Genomic DNA, 23,589 nt, shown 5'->3' with positions numbered 1-23,589 from the left:
TCAATTTTGCCAGAATTTTGGCATGAATTGCTTTGAAAAGTTTAAAAATAATTGTGCAATTCATAATTCTCAAAGATTTAGCATTTTTTTTACCGTTTTCATGGCAGCTTTTTCCAGCTCTGCCAAAATGGGCATAGCTGGGGCAGGAAGGGGGCGCGACAGAGGCGTGACGCCACGACTGATCTAATTCAGGACTACCTGTAGCATTCCTTAGGGACTGGAGTAAAATTGTGTGTGCATCTCTTAATGAATCAAGAGTGACTGACTCCAACAAAAAAATCAAGATGAGAAAATCGGCGGTCTTGATGAATTGGGGCTTATATGTATTTTGCAATACTTTTTGACATAGCACTGTTTCTCACTTGACTGTATAGAGTACTGGAACTATATACAACTAGTACCATATATAATTACAAAATATCATTTGACCTCTGTTGGAAAATGAAGCTTTCCAATATTTGTACCTCTATGGCATGGAAACCTTTGACAAAGAAATTCTGACATATTTCTGTAAACCAGGAGAGCATACAAGTTATATGTTTTTTAAATCCCCCAGCCTTATTGGACTGACCTTCAATGACACAATGACTGACTCCTGCCCTTTGCAACAATAAATTCTAAATATCAGCTATCAGAAGAGTCAGCGAAAAGGCGGTGATCCCTCCATACTGTGCAGCTGTGTGATCACTAGGACTGGCTGGTCTTTGTGCAAAGCGTAAAGTATTACAGCCATCGACTGCACAAGGAAATGATTCTATACGTAGAGCTGATCTTTTGTTATTATAACAGCGTGTTAGATAGCGAAGCAGAAACCTGGTGACAGATAGCTTTTAAAAGTTAAAACTTAATGGTGTATCCCAAAATGAAATCTGAAATATGAATTAAAAGTGGACTATTTTCTTGTGTTCAACTGTAGGAGAATCCAACAAACAAAAAAAATAATGTAAAAAACCCCTAAAAAGTCTTAGAATTAAATAAAATATTATAAAAGTCTCTGGGAATATTTTTTTTTCTTTTATGAGCTGTGTGTGTTCAAAGGCTTGTTGTCTGGCAAGGTTTACGTTATGTATGATGTTATATGTGGATCCACACAGGTGGCACTGGCACCATGACATTTCTCACTTACTATTTGATGAGATATCAACACGTCTTTGGTTAAACTAACAAGTGGCCCTTTCTGTTGTTAAGCCTGTGCTTTCAAGAATGTTTTTATTTATTTCTTTTTAAATGGGCAAATAAATTGCCTGCAAGGAATGTTTACTGGCGATACTGGAAGTTCATCTATGCTTGTTTACTTCCAATCATGAGTTTTCCTCCCAATCCATGCAGTTTACATTATTTTTGGCAGCACATTTAATACTATGAGATTTTCTGAACCAATGATTATCTTTTATGTTGACCGAAAAATTATCTTTCTTCTTTATATCATTTGACTTGCTGAATTATTGGGAGCAAAAAATTGTACAATTGATCATTTGGGTGAATATCGCCCAGTGTAAATGTCCTCTTAACCTTACTGTACCTTTAAAAAGTATTCCTTATTTCATGCTTTCTGTAATATGGCTATGTGCGTACTGCGCCATTATGATGCCGGCACAGCTGCCAAGTTTTCCTAGGAGAAGCCGCTTCAGGTAGACACCAGTCGTTATTTTTCTCAGGCGGCTTGGCCGGTGGCCTTATCGTGCATTTTGGTGCGGCCTTCACCCTATACTGTTAAGTTTAGAGAGCAGGTGACATCTGTTATAAAACCACCCGCTCTCTATATGTAATAGTATAGGGTGAAAACTGCCACAAGATGTACGGAAGGATGAGCATGACATTTATTTTAAACCCTGACGTGGTTAAAAGGAATGACATAAGACGCAACATGTGCACAGCAACATCATTTTGACATTGCTGTGCATTGTGTTATTGGGTGCCTTTGTGGTCCTTTTCTATGTAGATTTTGGACCCAATTCTCCTGAAAAAGACGACGTGCACATAATCCAACTTACTATGGCCTAGGTGATTTTATAGTTCTACACGAACATAGAGTTAGATATATTAAAAGGAATACCTGTAGATAGCTGCAGAAAATAATTGTCATTCTGATCACACAATGCAGCATTTGTGTGACTGAGCAGGCTTATTCTGCCACATGGGTAGGTAAGAGGCTGTATTAAGGCCTCAAATTAAGTGACGTTAATAGCAGCTTCTGAACACACCAGTAAATTGACATGACCTCTTTCTGCAGCAAAAGGTTGCTGGCCTTTCCAGAAGTGAAGGGGTGAATAATGAAACCCTCCATCAAATGTGTGCGCGAATGGTGATCAAAAGTTGGTCAAGCATGCCAGCTTCTCCATTATATAGAAATTTTCATTTCAATCCCTTTGCTCAATGAGATCTATTAGTTTTGCTGCAATGAACTGTCAAGTAATACCATTAGCCTCAAAAATGTACTAAATGCCATTCACATTTTATAATAGTAATTTTCAGCAGCTCTTACCTTATGAAAACCAATGTTTTTCCTTTTTCTTTTACAGTGGGTTGACAAAAAAAGTTGAAATTTCAGGGGATGATGGACCACTGGGCATTCACGTTGTGCCTTTCTATTCTTCATATAGTGGACGGTAAGTTTTTAGTCAATGTCCTGAGTTTGATATCCCTGAGTAAGCACTCACTTCCTAATGAACAACACTTTTACCTATATGGACCTCATAAATATTAATGTTACATAACAGAAAAGTACTTTTTCCTATTGCAGAGACAGTAGGCATTCAACAAAGGCAATCTATTCCTGTATTATTGATCTCTTCCGTGATATAACCATATTAATATTTTACATACTGTATATAATGTGTAACACATTTACCTAATAACCATTTTGTAGCTCTGCCATAAACCGATGCTGGCTATGTATGACTTTTTAGGCTATATGCCCATTAGGGTATTAGCTGCAAATTAATTTCAGATCCTCTCCTAATGTAAGGTACCATGCATGTGAATGTTTGCATGGATTTGATTCTTTCATATGCAGCTGCTCATGTATATGGCAGGACCTGCTTTTTAATCCACTGGATAATCAATATATAATATACACGTGGATTTTAGGCCCCTCAGAAACAGACCTTGCGGGACCGTAGAATGATTTCCACCTTAACATCTCTGTGCTCTCCTGCTATATCTACCTTAATATACAGTAGTAAATCAAAGAAATATGGAGGACACCATTATATAAAGGCAAAAAAAGTCAAAGGTGCATCAAGACCTCCACATACTAATGACTTGAAAGAATAGGCACTATACACAATTTGCACACTTGAATGTGGCACAATTTTTGTTATTCTAGCATGATGCAAGAAATTAAACACATTCATGGCATTATAAAAAGACCTAAAAGTGCAATACATGCACACACACATCCAAAGAAAGCCACCCCAATAAGATGAATTCCTGTACTCTACTCTCAATAGGAATAACATATGGAGCCAAATGTAAAGGAAGCCGCGAAAGCACATGAACAATCCAAATCATCCGAAGAACAAAAAACATCAGAACTCTGTCAAATCCATAAATTGACCCCATTAGGATACAACAAATATATAATGATCCATAAGGGCAGCGTTAGGCTCAATGGTGCCCTTTTTTCTACTCAGTTTTTCCATGTGTAGACAGGAAGCTATCATTTATATCCTAGAAAACTTGATTTAGACTTTCTTGACACACACTCTATTTTCGTGACATGAAATGACCCCACTCTCATGTACATTACTATAAACTTCTGAAAATGGTGCAGAACTTGCACTTCAAATTCTCATCAAATCCCCGTTGTCTGATCTCACCCATAGACTAACACATGCGCATAGAGAAATCATTTGTTTTTCAACCAGAAAACTCGAGATAATTTTCTTACATATTGTCATCTGCATACAATCCATTATACATTAGCAATTTTTAACATTTATAAGACCAAATACAGTTTCCTATGCTAAAGAATTGCTATATATTATGCAAATTATGAAAAAATGTAAACCTTTTCAGAACCTCTTGTTTTTTTTAGTATCAAATTTACAAGCCTTGGCTTCTATCATTGAGGTTATTAATGGTTCTCTGAGGAATGATCTTGCCACACTGAGTGCGCTTGAGTAATTCATCAAGATCCACTGCTGGCAGCTTCATTTGCAATTCATAGAATCATAGAATGGTAGAGTTGGAGGGGACCTCCTGGGTCATCTGGTCCAACCCCCTGCTCAAAGCAGGATTCACTAAATCATCTCAGACAGATGCCTGTCCAGCCTCTGTTTGAAGACGTCCATTGAAGGGGAACTCACCACCTCTCATGGCAGCCTGTTCCACTCATTGATCACCCTAACTGTCAAAAAGTTTTTCCTAATATCTAATCTGTGTCTCCTCCCATTCAGTTTCATCACATTGCTTCTAGTCTTTCCTTGTGCAAATGAGAATAAAGATGATCCTTCTACAATGTGACAGCCCTTGAGATATTTCTAGACAGCTATTAAGTCTCCTCTCAGTCTTCTTTTTTGCAAGCTAAACATTCCCAAATCCTGTAACCGTTCCTCATAGGACATGGTTTGCAGACCAGTCACCATTCTGGTCGCTCTTCTCTGAACTTGCTCCAGTTTGTCGATGTCTTTTTTAAAATGTGGTGCCCAAAACTGGACGCAATATTCCAGATGAGGTCTGACCAAAGAGGAGTAAAGTGCAATAATGACTTCACGTGATCTAGACTGTATGCTTCTGTTAATACATCCCAGAATTGTATTTGCCTTTTTTGCTGCTGCATCACACTGTTGACTCATGTTCAGTCTATGATCTATTAGTATACCTAAGTCTTTTTCACATGTACTGTTGCTTAGCTCTATTCCTCCCATTTTATATATGCTTTTTTCATTTTTATTGCCCAGATGTAGTACTTTGCATTTTTCCCTGTTAAAAACCATTCTGTTAGTTACTGCCCACTGCTCCAGTTTATTTAGGTCTTTTTGAATCCTCTCTCTCTCTTCTCTAGTATTAGCTATCCCTCCTAGCTTTGTGTCATCAGCAAATTTAATCAGTTTACCCTCAATTCCTTCATCTAAATCATTGATAAAGATGTTGAACAATACAGGTCCCAGGACAGAGCCCTGTGGTACCCCACTTGAGACATTCATCCAACTGGATGTGAAGCCATTTACGACCACTTTTTGAGTCCGATCACTAAGCCAGTCATGAATCCACCTAACAGTTGCCTTGTCCATTCCATACTTGGCAATTTTTTCAATAAGGATGGTGTGAGATACTTTGTCAAATGCTTTGCTGAAGTCAAGGTATACTATATCTACAGCATTTCCCTGATCCACCCAGTCAGTGATTCTGTCATAGAAGGAAATTGTTAGTCTGACATGACTTGTTAGTTACAAACCCATGCTGACTCTGGTTAATCACTTCATTCTTATCCAGGTACTTACATACATGTTGTTTAATAATTTGTTCAAAGATCTTTCCTGGTATAGAAGTCAGACTCACCGGCCTATAGTTCCCTGGGTCCACCTTCTTCCCCTTTTTGAAGATAGGAACAACATTTGCTCTTCTCCAGTCTTCTGGGACTTCTCCTGTTCTCCAAGATTTTTCAAAGATTATGGAGAGTGGTTCTAAAATTTCTTCTACGATCTCCTTCAGTACTCTGGGATGTAATTCATCTGGACCTGGAGACTTGAACTCATTTATGTTAGCTAAATATTCCCTCACAATCTTAATGTTTACAGATAACTTGGATCCTTCTATTCCTTTAATAGGACAGTGAAGATCAGTTGATGTTACATTTTCTTTCTGAGAGAAAACAGATGCAAAATAGGAATTAAAAAGTTCGGCCTTCTCAACATCCTTTCTTACCATTTCACCATTTTCATCCTGGAAAAATCCTATAGCATCTTTGACTTTTCTTTTACTTTTGACATACCCCCCAAATCCTTTTTTATTGCTTTTGACATCTCTTGCAAGCCTTAATTCATAGTCAGCTTTAGCTAACCTGATACGTGCCCTGCAGGTTCTGCAGACTGCATTATAATCTTCTTTAGATATGCCTCCCTCTTTCCATTTGATAAACATTTCTTTCTTTCTTTTTAGCATGTGTTTAAGTTCTGTGTTCACCCATCCTGGTTTCCTTAAATGCTTCCCATTCTTCCTACTTTCCGGGATTGTTAACGATTGTGCTTTTAGAATCTCATTTTTAAAAATTTCCCATCCTTCCTGGACATTTTTGTCCTTAAGGACATCCAGCCATTGGATCCCTCCTATTCTCTTTCTGAGTCACTTAAAATCTGCCTTTCTGAAATCTAACCTTGAAGTTTGAGTCTTCACATGTCTTCCTCCTCTAGTTATCCAAAATTCTATAATAGCATGATCGCTGCCTCCTAGGGTTCCAGCCACTCTTACCTCCTCAACCATTTGTCGACCAATGATGTCCCAGTTGTTTTTGTGGCGCCCTGCTGCGCATTAGTGCCACAGATCCTAGAGGGGTGCATGGACGGATTCCTCCACAAGAGGCCCTCATAGCATTCACACACCTCCACCTTCCACCTCAGACCACCAGAGGGAGCCCGTTAGTGATATAAAAAGGGAAGGTGGAGCTAGGCAGTTCAGTCTGGTCTGAAGTTTGAAGTCTGTCAGCAGTCTGGAGAACAGTTTCCTCAGGGGACAGAGCTAGTTCCAGTCTGTGAGAATCCAGTCTGTAGAATGAAGCCTGTTGAGAGGAGCTCCTGCAGAAGCCATCCTGCAGTGGAGCACAGTCCAGACTCATTGAGCTCAGGTTAGTGAGCCTAAGGCGTGCCGATGCCATAAGAGCGGTGGAGAGTAGCGAGGCCTACTGCCAGTGTGAAACCTAGTGAGGGCCCCGAGCGCGGCCGAAGGCAAGTGGAGTAAGCGAGCTACATAGGGGGCAGAGGAGCTTAGCCAGCCCACCGAAAGACCATTTACCGGACACCGGGTCCGTGTCTGCAGGGATCTCTAGGACCAGCAGAAACAACCGGAACCCCTGGTGAACTACATGTCCCAGGAATACCAAAAGCTGACTGTAATACCAGGGTCAGGAGTCACTGAGGCTCAAGAGACTGGGGAGTGTGAACTCCAACAGAAGGCCCTACCACCAGGTCAGCAGGTGCAACACAGAGATCAAGTTAGGCCTAGCTCCAGGCAGGTCATAAACTTAACAGGAAAAGCCAAGACACAGGAGGTCCCACAACCGCTCACTGTGGAGAGTCCTGAAATGCACCCTTCACCCTACAGTGCCCTGGATCGTGCCTGAAACACCACCAGTAAAGGTAATGAAGTGAACTGCTGTGTGTGTGCCTATTCTTCTCCTGACCCGGCTGGGTCCCCTCTGTCCTGCATCCCTTTTCCTACGCTGCCCTGAGGCCCCGCTCCACCTGTGGGGAGCCGCAACAATTAAGCTGCCAGACCACCGGCCTCATAGGACTGTAGCAGCGCTGGTGAGTCTCACCAGACACCATCGGTGGCGTCACAAACTTTTCCTATCCCATATACCTTTCCCCCACCATTCCTTGCTTTTAAGAGTGACCCCAGGGTACGGGTCCGGGAGCCGGCCACCGTGACATCCCCCAAAACTAACAGCAAGGCCCGGGCGCCGAGTAGTCATCCCCATCCCCTGGGCACGTCATTTTCGATGGGAAACAAGTCCGGAGATGTTGCAGGCCATGGTAGTATGTTTAGGTCATGCAGGCTGTTCACAGTGGCATGTGGTCTGGCCTTGTTGTACTGAAAAACTGTTCCTTGGAAACTTTGAAGAGAGAACACTGCCACTGGTTCTATGACTGATCCATTCTGTACAGCATCTGAAATTGTGTGTCATATACCAAGCCTAACAGTGTCTACACAAATCATCATAAGGTGTTTTCACAACACTGGGCAATGAAAATAAATGCAGTTTCCTATGCTAAAGAATTGCTATGTTTCTGTAAAAATCGGATGCTATACAGTTGTTCCACATGGGATCTGATTTTTTGCTCACTAATAATACTTGAATAGGCTACTCTCATTCAACATGCGAAAGAGACTAGTGCGTGCTGAAATTATTTTCACAAGCAAATTCAGTCGGTGAAAAAAAACCCTCTCATCTGAACAAGAACCGAAGACAAAGAATGTGCAGGATACAAAGCATCACGATAAATTGTATACACTTTTATCAGATACCATTAGAAGAGTATATGAATATATAAAAACACATAAACAAGAATGGTGGGTGACAGACAAAAAGGTACATCTCTCAAAAGTAAACCAAAATAACCTAAATATAAATGTGTGCAGTGTGCTCCGTCCTTACTTATTTCTGTTGACTTTTGAGAGCTGTACCCCACTCCTAAGCATCAAATAATGGGGATGTTAAGGGCATTGTGCAAAATAAAAAAGATGTCTTCTTTCCTGCATAAACAGCACCAGAACCGTCCATGGGTTTTGTCTGGTGTTGGCGCTCAGCTCCATTGACCTTGTGAAATTGTGGATAGGTGTGGCGCTGTTTTAGGAAGAAAGCAGCCATGCTATTCCTGAAAAATCCCTCTACTAATAAACCTAGATTCACACAAGTTGGAATTGCCGAGGATAGTTTCACAACATTTCCAACCAACAATTTGCAAGGAAATCTGTACACGTCCATGCCGAGTCGTGTGGATGTTGGTGCAGACCTGCTGTTGATCCTCCTGTTAGTCCTCACACGTGGTTCACCTAGTGCCATATTTGCTATCATATGGACTTCTAGCGTAGTAGTTGTTGACCGTTCGATTAATATACTGAGAATTTTTGTTCTGGTTGTCTCGTGTCTTTATCTGGATTACTTGTGATAAGTTTCCTACTGCCAAAAAAGATTTATCCTTTGCCTGAACCACTTAAAAATGTCTCCAGTGTTCATAAACAAAATTTCCTTCCAAGCTGTCTTCATACATTTTATCTTCCATCAGCTCATTGTTTTCCTCTTCAGTTCTCAAGTTGTGCATTAATCTAGTGTTTGCTTGGTTTGCCCAGTGCATGCGACTGATCCATATCTGCCTTACTTGTCCTCTTTCCTGGAATCCTCATGTGTCTCTGCTGAGTATTTTAAGTGTTACTTACCTTCCTATACTTCATATGTGTCTCCTCTAGAAGAAAGTGTAGGAATAATAGTGCTGTGTCCTGTGATGAAATACCAAATTATTGTAAATTAGACTAATCATCTACTTATACCGAGTACCCATAATGCATTACTAGCATCTAATGGATTTTCTCTCTTTACCATTTTATATATTAAGTGCCACTGTAGGCATTGTGTAGTCAAAACATTTTTACTTGCCCTGAAATGCAGTTTAACCTGTGTTTTCCACTGGTAATTAACCTTTCGCAGGAAGACTCCGTGTGGAACTGTTTCTCATCCATGTGACGTACTGTAAAGTTATTTGTGTCAAAGAGAGGACCGTCATCTGTAATTTACTTAATATTGTCTCTCCAACCCACTGATCCATACATATGCTTATACCTTCAAATGAATGTAGAGGGCTGCACCCATGTGTCTGTAGAAATGACAGTTGTTCAGTGTAGTCAGTGGTAAAGTAACCTCCGAAGAACATGAAATTATAATGGTGGAAGTCGTCTGCACGCTCCCCTGGCAGTAACATTTTTACTAGAAACATTTCCTTTTCTATCTTCTATGACCAACTAAAGCAAAAGGAAATCTCATTCTTATGTTTTATAACACACTCCTCAACATTGAAATTGCAACACCAAGAAAGAAAAGTTGTCGAGTTATGGAAATCACAGGATAGATAGGCATGTTAATGATATGCAAATGATGAAAAAATGTGAACAACATTTTCAGAACCTCTTGTTTTTTTAGTATCAAATTTACAAGTCTTGGCTTCTATCATTGAGGTTATTAATGGTTCTCTGAGGAATGATCTGCCACGCTGAATCCGCTTGAGTAAATCATCAAGATCCGCTGCTGGCAGCTCCTTTTTCAATTGTCGACCAATGACATCCCAGATGTACTCGATGAGAGACAAGTCCAGAGATATTGCAGGCCATGGTAGTACATTTAGATCAAGCAGGCTGTTCACAGTAGTATGAGTGGCGTGTGGCCTGACCATGTTGTACTGAAAAACTACTCCTAGGGCACTTTAGAGAGAGAACACTGCCACTGGTTCTATAATTGATCCATTCTGTTCAGCATCTGAAATTGTATGTCACATACCAAGCCTAACAGTGTCTACACAAATCATCATAAGGTGTTTACACAACACTGGGCAATGAGCTAGATATCCAACTACATGTTTTCCATTGACCTCACGCCACCACTACTATTGTGCACCATTCCTTGCTTTTAAGAGTGACCCCAGGGTACGGGTCCGGGAGCCGGCCACCGTGACATCCCCCAAAACTAACAGCAAGGCCCGGGCGCCGAGTAGTCATCCCCATCCCCTGGGCACGTCATTTTCGATGGGAAACAAGTCCGGAGATGTTGCAGGCCATGGTAGTATGTTTAGGTCATGCAGGCTGTTCACAGTGGCATGTGGTCTGGCCTTGTTGTACTGAAAAACTGTTCCTTGGAAACTTTGAAGAGAGAACACTGCCACTGGTTCTATGACTGATCCATTCTGTACAGCATCTGAAATTGTATGTCACATACCAAGCCTAACAGTGTCTACACAAATCATCATAAGGTGTTTACACAACACTGGGCAATGAGCTAGATATCCAACTACATGTTTTCCATTGACCTCACGCCACCACTACTATTGTGCAGAGCTGGAATGGAGGCTGCAATAGAGGTCTATCCTCTTCAATAATGAGTCCAACTTTTGTCTAGGATGCACGAATAGCCACAGATTGGTCTGTAGACCAAGTGGGCAATACCATAGAGAGATCTTCTCAAAGGAAACTTCAAACTGGTCCTACTCACTAGATTATGGTGGGGGTTGGCATCACATTGATATGGTCGTTGAGCCTGTTATATGCCCATTTTTCGAAAGTGTCCCAGGAGCTGTTTTTCAGCACAATAACACCAGGCGGCATGTTGCTTATACTACTATGAGTAGCCTTCATGGCCCAAATGTGCTACCGTAGCATGCAGTGCCTCTAGACTTTGTTCCCATTGAGCACATCTGGGTTATTATTGGTCAGAAATTGCTAGTTCTGTACAGTACAGACCAAAAGTTTGGACACACCTTCTCATTTTAAGATTTTTCTGTATTTTCATGACTATGAAAATTGTACATTCACACTGAAGGCATCAAAACTATGAATTAACACATGTGGAATTATATACTTAACAAAAAAGTGTGAAACAACTGAAAATATGTCTTATATTCTAGGTTCTTCAAAGTAGCCACCTTTTGCTTTGATGACTGCTTTGCACACTCTTGGCATTCTTTTGATGAGCTTCAAGAGGTAGTCACCGGAAATGGTCTTCCAACAATCTTGAAGGAATTCCCAGAGATGCTTAGCACTTGTTGGCCCTTTTGCCTTCACTCTGCGGTCCAGCTCACCCCAAACCATCTCGATTGGGTTCAGGTCTGGTGACTGTGGAGGCCAGGTCATCTGGCGTAGCACGCCATCACTCTCCTTCTTGGTCAAATAGCCCTTACACAGCCTGGAAGTGTGTTTGGGGTCATTGTCCTGTTGAAAAATAAATGATGGTCCAACTAAACCCAAACCGGATGGAATAGCATGCCGCTGCAAGATGCTGTGGTAGCCATGCTAGTTCAGTATGCCTTCAATTTTGAATAAATCCCCAACAGTGTCACCAGCAAAGCACCCCCACACCATCACACCTCCTCCTCCATGCTTCACGGTGGGAACCAGGCATGTAGAGTCCATCCGTTCACCTTTTCTGCGTCGCACAAAGACACTGTGGTTGGAACCGAAGATCTCAAATTTGGACTCATCAGACCAAAGCACAGATTTCCACTGGTCTAATGTCCATTCCTTGTGTTCAAACAAGTCTCTTCTGCTTGTTGCCTGTCCTTAGCAATGATTTCCTAGCAGCTATTTTACCATGAAGGCCTGCTGCACAAAGTCTCCTATTAACAGTTGAAGAGATGTGTCTGCTGCTAGAACTCTGTGTGGCATTGACCTGGTCTCTAATCTGAGCTGCTGTTAACCTGTGATTTCTGAGGCTGGTGACTCGGATAAATTTATCCTCAGAAGCAGAGGTGACTCTTGGTCTTCCTTTCCTGGGGCGGTCCTCATGTGAGCCAGTTTCTTTGTAGCGCTTGATGGTTTTTGCAACTGCACTTGGGGACATTTTCAAAGTATTCCCAATTTTTCAGACTGACTGACCTTCAATTCTTAAGTAATGATGGCCACTCGTTTTTCTTTACTTAGCTGCTTTTTTCTTGCCATAATACAAATTCTAACAGTCTATTCAGTAGGACTATCAGCTGTGTATCCACCAGACTTCTGCACAACACAACTGATGGTCCCAACCCCATTTATAAGGCAAGAAATCCCACTGATTAAACCTGACAGGGCACACCTGTGAAGTGAAAACCATTTCCGGTGACTACCTCTTGAAGCTCATCAAGAGAATGCCAAGAGTGTGCAAAGCAGTCATCAAAGCAAAAGGTGGCTACTTTGAAGAACCTAGAATATAAGACATATTTTCAGTTGTTTCACACTTTTTTGTTAAGTATATAATTCCACATGTGTTAATTCATAGTTTTGATGCCTTCAGTGTGAATGTACAATTTTCATAGTCATGAAAATACAGAAAACTCTTTAAATGAGAAGGTGTGTCTTAACTTTTGGTCTGTACTGTATGTCTGTGCAAGTGCATTGGGGCATGATGATGCACTAACAGCTCTTCAGTCTCATGCTATATTTCCTGCCACGTTTCTAAGTCAACAACCTGTCAATCAACCAGAAGAGAGTGACGTTAGGCAGGGACGTACATACAGAACTTCAAAACGTGATTTCTCGCTGCTGATGGTGTCTTTGGTGTCATAAAGGGATCAACTTGCTTGTCGTTTAAAAGGCTACACAGATTTATAAATGATTTGGGCATGTAGAAGTTTCTGACAGGTTCACTTTAAGCATTGATAAGTCTGTCTGATCTTTGCCAAACAAGATATATCCAACTTTACCAAGGCTGTTGATGATAATTACCTTTTCAGCTCAAATCATATTTATAGTGGTAAGCACTGCTTGCCTTCCACTGGGAGGGTCCTGAATTTAAAGGGAATCTGTCAGCAGATTTTTGCTATTTAATCAGAGAGAACAAAATATGGGGCATGAGAGTCTGATTCCAGGTATGTATCACTTATTGGGCTGTGTGTTGTAGTTTCAATACAATTAGTGTTTTATCAGCAGTATATGATCACTACAGGACTACATCTCACATAAAGTCCAGTCAGGCTAATCTGTGAAACCCCGCCCCACAACTGATTGGCAGCTTGCAGACAATTCAAAGTGTACACAAGTAGCTACCAAACAGTGGTGGGGGCGGGGTCATACACAGCCCAAAAGTCTTATCTCTGCTACATGTACATCAGACAAAAAAGGTATTGTATAAAAACAACATAAAGCAGTCCAGCAAGTGACACATCCCTGGAATCGAGCTTTTTTGCCCTATGTTATGCTGTTCTCAGATAATATAACAAAAACCTGCTGACAGATTCCCTTTAAAACTGAACAAGGACATCTACATGGAGTTTTTCTCCTTATTTTGTTTGGGTTTTCTCCATGTTATCTGGTTTCTTCCCACACTCCAAACACTTACTGTTTAATTGGCAGAGTATGAAATTGTACCCGGTGTGTGAGTGGTATAGAATGAAGTTCTATTAATTGGTTTGTACATTTCTTTCTGACAAGTGCTGAGAATTTTTACAAGAGCAACAGCCAAAGACTTTACTATGCCGTCATCATATCGCAGTACTAATACACATACTGTAAGGCTATGTGCCCACGATCAGGCTATAGCAGCGCTTTGGATGCAGCATATTTTCACTGCGTTCGATTATGCCGGTAAATCCGCATGTGTTGATTGAACACATGCAGAGTTACCGCACCCTATACATTCTATTGTGGAAATTTCTGTTGGAGAGACTAGCGTCTCCGCAAGAGGAACTGACATGCTGCGGCTCATGAAGCCGCGTCACGGGTGAGTTTATGGAGCATCAAATAGAAGCACAGTGGCCATGTGATTTCTATATATCCATCCACTGTGCTTCTACTGTACGACGCAGCGGTTTGGACGCAACGCAGGTGAGCTGCTTCCAAAGCACTGCTATTACGTATCTTGGACACACCCTAACTTTGCTTGTACATGAATCTTACTCTGATCTATTTATGGGAAGACTAAAATAAATGTATAAATAAAATCGTAGAAATCTGTCTTTTCTATGTTGCTAGTAAACCACCAAGATTCTTGTTCAGTTGTTGAAAATTGTGTAATGCAAATGGAGATCGTTCACTTTTTCAATGATTTGACTGACAAAAAAGAGGAGTTTCAAATACAAGTCCTAAGTAGGGCTGACCGTGATCCAGGGCGATAGTTCAGTAGCAGCTGGAGCATGGGAACAAGTACAAATTCGTAATTCAATTAAATGCAGTATTTTTTGTACAGTATCAACCGAAATGTTTGTACAATACTTCGAAATGTATTCGAAATTAGGATTGCTTATGTTATTGGAACATTGAACACAAATACACCACATTATCTTGTGTGAACACAGGGCATAATGTTTGATCTCACCATGTAACAATCACTTTTCAAGCATTTCTTTCATGATTCTCATCCTGTGTAATCACTTGTCTGCCATTGTCTGCTAGTCGTGTGATACAATCGCATCATTCATCGTTTTCTGCTTGTGTAAACGAACCTTTTTTCTGACTTCACTTTCTTAGGGCTCTGGGCCTGTTTATACGTGGGATAGAAGAGAACAGTAGAACTAAACGAGATGGCCTTTTCCAAGAAAATGAATGCATTGTAAAAATTAACGCAGTTGAACTTATGGATAAATCATTTACTCAGTAAGTACAGTGTGCCATTTCTATATGTACATTGTGGGGATCCACATGAAAGAACAGAAAATGATGACATAAAAGGTTTACAAAAGTACAAAGAGCACAACAAATCAAGATTGTAACAAAATCATGTTAGGAGAGTTGTCGGACAACAACTCTGTACTAATGTTATGTTAAAATCCTTATCGTCTGTCTAGTAGTATTTTATTAGAAATATTCTCTATATGGAACACTTTTATTCCTTATACAGAATGAAAAAATCATTTGTTGGCACATTTATTTTGCTAATAAATGTAGGTATTCTTACATATTAAGTGCTCTTCATATAGTTTTTTGTTTCATTTATATCTTGTTTGTAGGGCACAAGATATTTTCCGTAAAGCAATGAAGCATCCCAGTGTCTTAGTGGAGGTGGTCCCATCTCCTAACCGTGAACTATATGAGAAAGCCACCATTTCTTCTCTGCCGGAGTTGGAGAATCACGATGATGAGGATGATGAGATTCCTAATATAAAGCCACCTCCTCCACCTATTCATGGGAAGTTGAATACAAAGATGATTGAGCGAAGTAATGGCTTAGAATCTGCCCAGCCATTACATCCTTCACTAGTCTCAGATTTGACAAGTCATGGTGCATACTCCCCTCCATCTTTGTCACCGCTGGGATTTGGGAGCAAGAGATATAATAAAAGAATAAGAATTGATCTGAAAAAAGGTAACATCTATAGCTTACTCTTTTATGGATTGCACTTTAAGGGCCCAATTCATCAAGACCGGCATTGTTTACACTGCTTTTATTGAGGAGGTGTGCTGAAGTGAGACGTTGCTGATTCATGAAGAAGCATATACCTCCTCTTGAATCAGGAGTGCTAGACGAGTGGCATGCGCCTTGCACAAATCCAACTCCAGTCCCTTCTGGAGTAAGATTTGTGGTGTAGTGAATGTCGTCGCTCGTTATGACTTTAATGAGTGGCAGTTGCCATGCCCCTGTTCCGCCTTAGCTCTGCCCACTCTGTTGGAGCTGGGCAAAAATGGTGTAGAACGCCAAAAGTCACAAAATTTTATACTAGCCTTGAGTTGCTCCAAAATTGTGTGACTTTCCAAAGCTTTTTAAGCCAGAATAGTGGCTTAAAAGCTTTGATGAATCGGGCCCTATGTCTTACAAAACATTTTCTAATTGTATTAAGTAACTGTTTTGTACGTCTCTCATGTTTTTCTGTTGTTAATATCCATTCCAGGACCAGATGGACTTGGATTTACAGTTGTCACAAGAGACTCTACTGTACATTTACCTGGTCCTATTTTTGTAAAGAACATTCTTCCCAAAGGAGCGGCCATAAAGGATGGACGTCTCCAGTCTGGAGACCAGATAATTGAGGTATGTTGCCTGTCTGTTCTATTCTCCTTCTCTGGAAAACTACATGAATTCAGAGGCCAAGAACATTCAAAATTCTCATTTAAGTCTCCTCATTCCAGGATTCATGCGTAATTTATTTAACATATGTGGTTTATACTGACTCATGGTAAGAGGAATTTTTTTTGATCAGAACAAACTATCTTAGATAAGGCAAGATGCACTTTGGATTGCAAATGATAAAGTAAACTTCTTAAAATGTAAAGGTTTTTTATATTGTAAGATCTCGTTTGCATCACTAAGCTTTCCCCTGTTGGACATTCTTTCAGTATCCATTTCATCAAAATCAATTTTCTTACACAAAACAGAAATTTCATTATTACCAACCATTCGGGTTGGTTAGCTTTAAAAGCTATCACTAGTGTTGAGCGATACCTTTCGATATCGGGAAATATCGGATCGGATTGGATCGGACCGATACCCAAAAAATATCGGATATCGCCGATTCCGATACCGGAAACCAATGTAAGTCAATGGGACACAAATATCGGAATGAAAATAAACCCTTTCTTTCCTTGTAGGTTAATTCTACATGAAGGAAAACAACTAAGAATAATGTAGAATGTATTACATGAAAAGCCGGCAATTCATCAGCGGCATACACCGGTACCCGACAATTTAGAACAGAATGAATAGAGCATCACACATAGATTAGATAGATAGAAACATGTCAGTCACATATATAAGAAGTACAGTGACAGTGTTGCTTACTGTACTTGTCATTTAGTGTTAAAGGATTTATTAAAAAAAATAATAGTGTTTTCATGCACAGTCTCTTTAAAAAAGCCGGCCGGCAATTCAGCATCGGTACCCGACAATTTAGAATAGAAAGAATAGAGCATCACACATAGATTAGATACATAGAAACATGTCAGTTACATATATAAGTACAGTGATAGTGTTGATTACTGTACTTGTCATTTAGTGTTAAAATAAAGGATTTATTAAAAAAAAAATTGGCGTGGGGTTCCCCGTAATTTTAGTCTCTAGCGGAGGTTAAGCAGACGGCTGGGGCAGATGTTTGAAGCCTGGGAAGAGGGTAATACCCACGGAGCTTCCCAGGCTACTAATATCAGCCCCCAGCTGAATACCTAGCCTTTACTAGCTGTTAAAATGGGGGACCCCCCAAAGAAATGATGTGGGGTCCCCCCTAATTTAATAGCTAGCAAAGGCTAGGCAGACAGCTGGGGGCTGATATTAATAGCCCAGGAAGGGTGCCATGAATATTGGCCCCCTCCCAGGCTAGAAACACCAGCCGTCAGCCGCCCCAGAAATGGCGCATCCATAGGATGCGCCAATTCTGGCACTTAGCCTCGCTCTTCCCACTGCCCTGTAGCGGTGGCAGTGGGGTAATAGGGCTGGGGTTGATGTCAGCTTATAATGCCAGCTGACATCAAGCCCAGATTAGTAATGGGGAGGCATCTATAAGACACCCCCATTACTAACCCCATAGTCAAAGTTTAAAAAAAACACAAACACCCAGAATAAAGTCCTTTAATTGAAATAAACACACAATTCTTTATTGTTCTAAATTAAACCATACTTGCCATCACGCCCATTCCAGCTGAAGCCAACGATCTCCTGCAATAAAAATAAAATAATAAAGCAACCTCATCCTTACCTTTCCATGGTTCCCAGGACAGCTTCAGCTCTGCTACATTCACATGACAGGCTGGATCGCAGCCGAAAGCTGCCATCCAGCTTGCCATGCCGCAGACACTGAGAAGCGCAGGCATGCTTGCGCTCTGCAGTGTCTGGCTGTGATGGCATAAAGATGAGCCAAGGTCATTTCCAATGAACTCAGCTCACCTCATGCACGTCACTGACAGCGTGGGAGAATTCTCCTGCGCTAAGCGTTTCAGCAGGAGAATTCTCTCACGCTCACTGCAAGCGCAGGAGAATTTTCCCACGCTGTCAGTGACATGCATGAGGTGAGCTGAGTTCATTGGACATGACCTCGGCTCATCTTTATGCCGTCACAGCCAGACACTGAGGAGCGCAAGCATGCCTGCGCTTCTCAGTGTCTGCGGCATGGCAAGCTGGATGGCAGCTTTCTGCTGCGGCCCAGCCTGTCATGTGAATGTAGCAGAGCTGGAGCCGTCCTGGGAACCATGGAAAGGTAAGGATGAGGTTGCTTTATTATTTTACTTTTATTGCAGAAGACATTGGCTTCAGCTGGAATGGGCGTGATGATAAGTATGGTTTAATTTAGAGCATTAAAAAATTGTGTGTTTATTTCAATTAAAGGACTTTTTTCTGGGTGTTGTGTTTTTTTAAATACTTCACTAGAAATTCATGGCGTCATGTCTAATATTGGCGTGACCCCATGAATTTTCGGGCTTAGGGCCAGCTGATAATACCAAGCTGGCCCTAACCCCTTTATTACCTAGTGAGCCACCGCACCAGGGCTCTGGATGAGTAGGGTACAGCGCCAGAAGATGGCGCTTCTATAAACGCGCCATTTTCTGGGGTGGCTGCGGACTGCAATTTGCAGGAGATCTAGCAGGAGATCTGACCGTGTAAAACTGTCAGCTGAGCTCCCGTGCAATGCGATATATGTCTATTGCATTGCATGAGACCAGTGATCATAAAAATAAAAATTGAAGTCCCATACAGGGACTAAGTAAAAATCTTAAAAAAAAGTCTAAAAATATTTTCAAACTGTTAAAAAAAAAAATAATCACAAAATAAATAAATAAATATTGAACCAATAAATCCGTATATTTATGCAAAAAAAAAAAAAGTACACATATTTGGTATTGCCTCCGGAACAACCCAATCTATAAAACTGTCACACTAATTAACCCCTTCTGTGCACACCGTAAAGAAATAAAATAAAAAACAGAGGAAAAAACTATGCTTTTTCATCATATCGCCAAACAAAAAGTGGAATAAAATGCGATCAAAAAGCCAAATGGAAATAAAAATTGTACCTCTGAAAACGTTATCTTGCCCCGCAAAAAAAAAAGCCGCCATACAGCTCCATTAGCCGAAAAATATAAAAGTTATAGCTCTCAGAATTAAGCGATGCAAAAAAAAATATTTTTTTCTATAAAATAGTTTTATTGTGTAAAAGTGCCAAAACATAAAAAAACTATATAAGTGTAATATCGCTGTAAACATTACCGACCCAAAAAATAACGCCTTATCACTATTACTACACCCAGAGCGGCATAAAGAAACCTCAAATAACAAATCCTGAATTGCTGGTTTTTGTTCATTTTACCTCCCAAAAAATGGAATAGAAAGCGATCAAAAAATATCACGTACCCAAAAATGGTACCAATAAAAACGTCAACCTGTCCTGCAAAGAAAACATGCCGAAATATGGAAAAAATTATAGCTCTCAAAATATGGCAATGCAAAAACTAGATTTTGCAAAAAAAAGCGTTTTTTAGTGTTTGACAGCTGTCAATCATAAAAACCCAATATTAATCTGGCATCGCTGTAATCACACCAACCCGAAGAATAAAGCCGTCTAATCACTTATACCGCACGAGGAACGGCGTAAAAAATAAATAAAACCAATTCTTCACCTGCTGCTGATTTGTTTATTATGTCTCACACTTGACCTGCGCTCTGTGCTGAGCGCTTACATCGGGGTTTCCTTGTAAATCTCTGAAATACGTGATTCAGAAGGAACCCCAGGGAAGTATCTCTGTAATGAGGAAGCTGGAGGCACTGTGGATGCCGTTTGGCCTATGATCCCACGGTGTGAGTTTTTTTAGGCGTGCATAAAAGTGCGGTTGGCCACAGTTTTGTGCACTTCTGAAATAAAGGACAGCATTTAACAGAGGCCAGACGGAGTCCAGAGTAACTCTCCTGCCTCATTATAGTGAATGGATCCCAGGGGGGTTACATCTGAATTACATCACTTGGAGATTTAGAATGAAACCCCGATGTAAGTACTCAGCCTAGAGTGCCAGATAAATGTTATGTAAAATGTTCCCAATAAATCTTCAACTCAGTCCTCAAAAAATGCAAGTCCCCACTCAGGTCCGTCATCTGTTGAATTTAAGGGACTTCTAAGTTACTGGTAGCACAAAGGCTTTGGAAAAGCGAAATGGCCCTTGCCCCCCAAATTAAATTCAGAAAATGTTGTGCTCCCAAATCCAAATGCCTGCCTCCCTTCTGAGCCCCACAATGTGCCTAAACTACATTTAGGGTCCACATGTTTGTCGTTACTGTAGCGATGAGAGCCCGCCTACTTTACAGGTGCATCTTTCCACGAGCATGAGCTGGGCACAACGTACTGGTCACTTCAGCGTACTGGTCACTTCACTCAGCAACATCCACTGCTGCTTGTTTCTGGAAAAGAGCCTTGGAGTCAAAATTGTCACTACACCTGTAGGTAAATTCCCAAAGGGGTGTAATTTCCAAAATGGGGTCACTTGAGGGGGTATTCTGCTCTTCTAGCACGTAGGGGTTGTGTATATGGAGTCCGCAAACTATTCTGCAATAATTTGTTCTCTAAGAGTCAAAAAGCGCTTTGTCCCTCCCGGGTCTCGCCTTATGGCTAAGCAATATTGTACAGCCACATATAGGGTATTGCCACGTTTAGAAGAAATTGTGTGACACATTTCGGCACAATTTTTACCCATTGCCCTGTGTGAAAATGCAAAATCTGAGGCTAAACCATTTTTTTTGTGGTAAAAATATAATTATGTTTTCTTCACTGTCCAATGGTATAAATTTAAAAATTAAAAAAGACTCACTACTTCCCTAGATGAATTCCTTGAGAGGTGTAGTTTACAAAATGGGGTGACTTGTGGGGGTTTCTGCTGTTTCAGCATATCAGCGACTCTTCAGATGTGAGTTAGGGAGAGAGAGATAGTGCGAAATAGGTAGTGTAGGGTCTCTAAAGCCTGCCAAATCAAACAAACAGTCCTTCTCAGGACTAATATCCACCCCAGATATCAGGCAGGCAGGCTGTATAGGAGACGCAGTGGTTATACCAGCAAACGCTGCATTACAGTCCTGTGTGCTCCTGTTGGTCAAATTGCTAGACTTATCCCCCGGTCTCAGGGGCCAGGAAAAATCCTTTTTTTTTTTCATCTAAATCCTGTAATTTTTTTTCCCCTCAGTCAGACTGTGCAAATAAGCGTCTTATTAACCTTTCAGTATTCCCCCCCACCCCACCCAAAAAAAAAAAAAATTGAGTGTGTCTGTGACTGTTCAGACACCAATATATCCGTTTAAAAGAGTCTGGTGTAGGGCAGAGAAATAGAACTGTGGTTTTGCAGTTCCACGGGTCAAATCTCTGTATTACCCTGCTTTTGTCATTTTTTGCCGTAAAAAAAACTGTAATAGTGTCTCCATGACTGTTCAGACACCAATATATCTGTTTAAAAGAGTCTGGTGTAGGCCAGAGAAATAGAACTGTGGTTTTCCTCTTTCACGGTTCTAATCTCCTTTTTATTACCTTTTTTCCATTGATAGTGCGAGTGTAAGCTATTTTTACCGCATTTACAATGGGCAAGGCGCGTGGCAAGGGACGTGAAGCTGGACGTTCTGGTGATGGTGCGTGTAGAGGACGGGGCCATGGCCAAGGTGAAAATGTGCCACAACCAACAGCCACATCTTCTCGCTCCCACTTCTTGACCGAATAACTAGGGAAGCACACTGCAACACCAGTATTGTGAACTGATCAGTGTGAACAGGTTATTAATTGGATAGCAGATAATACTTCCAGTTACCTGGGCACCACCACCTCCGGTCTAACTTCCACACGGTCAAGTTTTAGTAGCCGTGATTCTCGATCGCATACTCCTCCTCACCCTGATGCTCCTTCCTCCTACCATGCCGAGTGTCGTCAGACAGCAACTGATCCCACACTTGGACACTCTGAAGAGCTGTTCACTGGTCCATTTCCATATTTGTGCCCCTCGCCTGCTCCGCTTGAAGTGGTGGAAGAGGAGATCCCATGTAGCGATACCCAAATATTTGAACAGCCACGGCCACAGGAAGTCAACGCTGGCAATTTGTCAGAAGAGGTGGACGATGACGAGACCCAATTGCCAGGAAGTGAGGAGGAGGATCGTGGTGCGCAAGTGGAAGAGAAGGAGGTGGTGGATGATCTAGTAACTGACCAAATGTGGCAGGAGGACACGCAGAGTGCGGCCAGCAGCACACAGGGGGAGGGAGGCAGAGTACCCCAACAGGCAGGAAGAAGCAGTGTGGTGGCCGCACACAGAAGGCAGGCAACAGTTCTCCGTAACACCAACACGAGGGACGTTGCCAGTACAACCGGTAGGTCTTCCAGAGTCTGGAATTTTTTTAAAGACTCTGCTGATAACCCACAAAAGGCAATTTGTACCACCTGCCATGCCAGCATCAGGGGTGACAAAACTACCAGCTGACCACCACCAGCATGATCAGGCACATGGCAGCGAAGCACCCGACTTTGTGGGGCGAACCCCAGGGTCCACGGCCAGTGTCAGCGGGTGTCACCACTGCTTCTTCCGCTGTTGTGCGTGCAATAGAACCCCCTGTTGTGCGTGCAAGGCAATCCCCTGTCCATACTGCATGAAAAGATGCCCCCTCTTCTCAGTCTAGACTTGTTATGGCAGTTTCTCAAGAAACAGCATCAACGTCCACGTCCCACCGCAGCGTTCAATTGTCCATATTCCAGAGCTTTGAACGAAAGCGCAAATTCGCAGCCAACACCCCACAGGCGACAGTCCTAAATACGCACATTTCACGACTGCTTGCGTTGGAAATGCTGCCTTTTAGGCTGGTGGAGACGGAAACCTTCCCCAACCTTATGGCGGTGGCCGTCCCTCGGTACTCGGTCCCCAGCTGACACTATTTTGCCCGGTGTGCCATCCCCGTACTACACAAGCATGTGTCCCAAAACATCTGCCGTGCCCTCAACAACGCAGTTACTGGGAGAGTCCACCTGACAACGGACACGTACCGTCCCTGGCCACAAGCACTTGTTCACATCTCCCTGACGGCACACTGGGTAAACATAGTGGAAGCCGGGACCCAGTCGGACCTTGGATCGGAACACATCCTCCCCACACCGAGGATTGCGGGCCCTATGTCAGTCAGAGTTGCCCCCACAGTGTACAGCTCCTGCGCTTCATCCTCCTCATGTTCAGCCTCCATCTCAGATATAACCACATCAGTTACAAGCTGGAAGCACTGCAGTACTGCCTCAGCCAAGCGGCAACAGGCTGTGCTGAAACTCA

At 41.8% G+C, this 23,589-nt stretch overlaps 1 protein-coding gene across 5 annotated transcripts in view; it reads left to right on the top strand.

Moving 5' to 3' along the window:
• Window positions 1–23,589, top strand: part of PARD3B (par-3 family cell polarity regulator beta) — a 2,083,049-nt gene that overhangs the window by 523,896 nt on the left and 1,535,564 nt on the right. For all 5 annotated transcript variants that reach the window (XM_073646400.1, XM_073646398.1, XM_073646401.1 and 2 more), the window contains 4 exons: window positions 2,523–2,609; window positions 14,863–14,988; window positions 15,342–15,697; window positions 16,221–16,360. In XM_073646400.1, coding sequence (XP_073502501.1) covers window positions 2,523–2,609; window positions 14,863–14,988; window positions 15,342–15,697; window positions 16,221–16,360 — 709 coding nt within the window. The remainder of the gene's footprint in view (window positions 1–2,522; window positions 2,610–14,862; window positions 14,989–15,341; window positions 15,698–16,220; window positions 16,361–23,589) is intronic.

The sequence above is a fragment of the Phyllobates terribilis genome, unplaced genomic scaffold, assembly GCF_046119375.1.
Source record: "Phyllobates terribilis strain yellow unplaced genomic scaffold, ASM4611937v1 Scaffold_9__5_contigs__length_417890890, whole genome shotgun sequence".
NCBI lineage: Eukaryota > Metazoa > Chordata > Amphibia > Anura > Dendrobatidae > Phyllobates > Phyllobates terribilis.
This window is presented reverse-complemented; position numbering and strand designations above follow the sequence as displayed.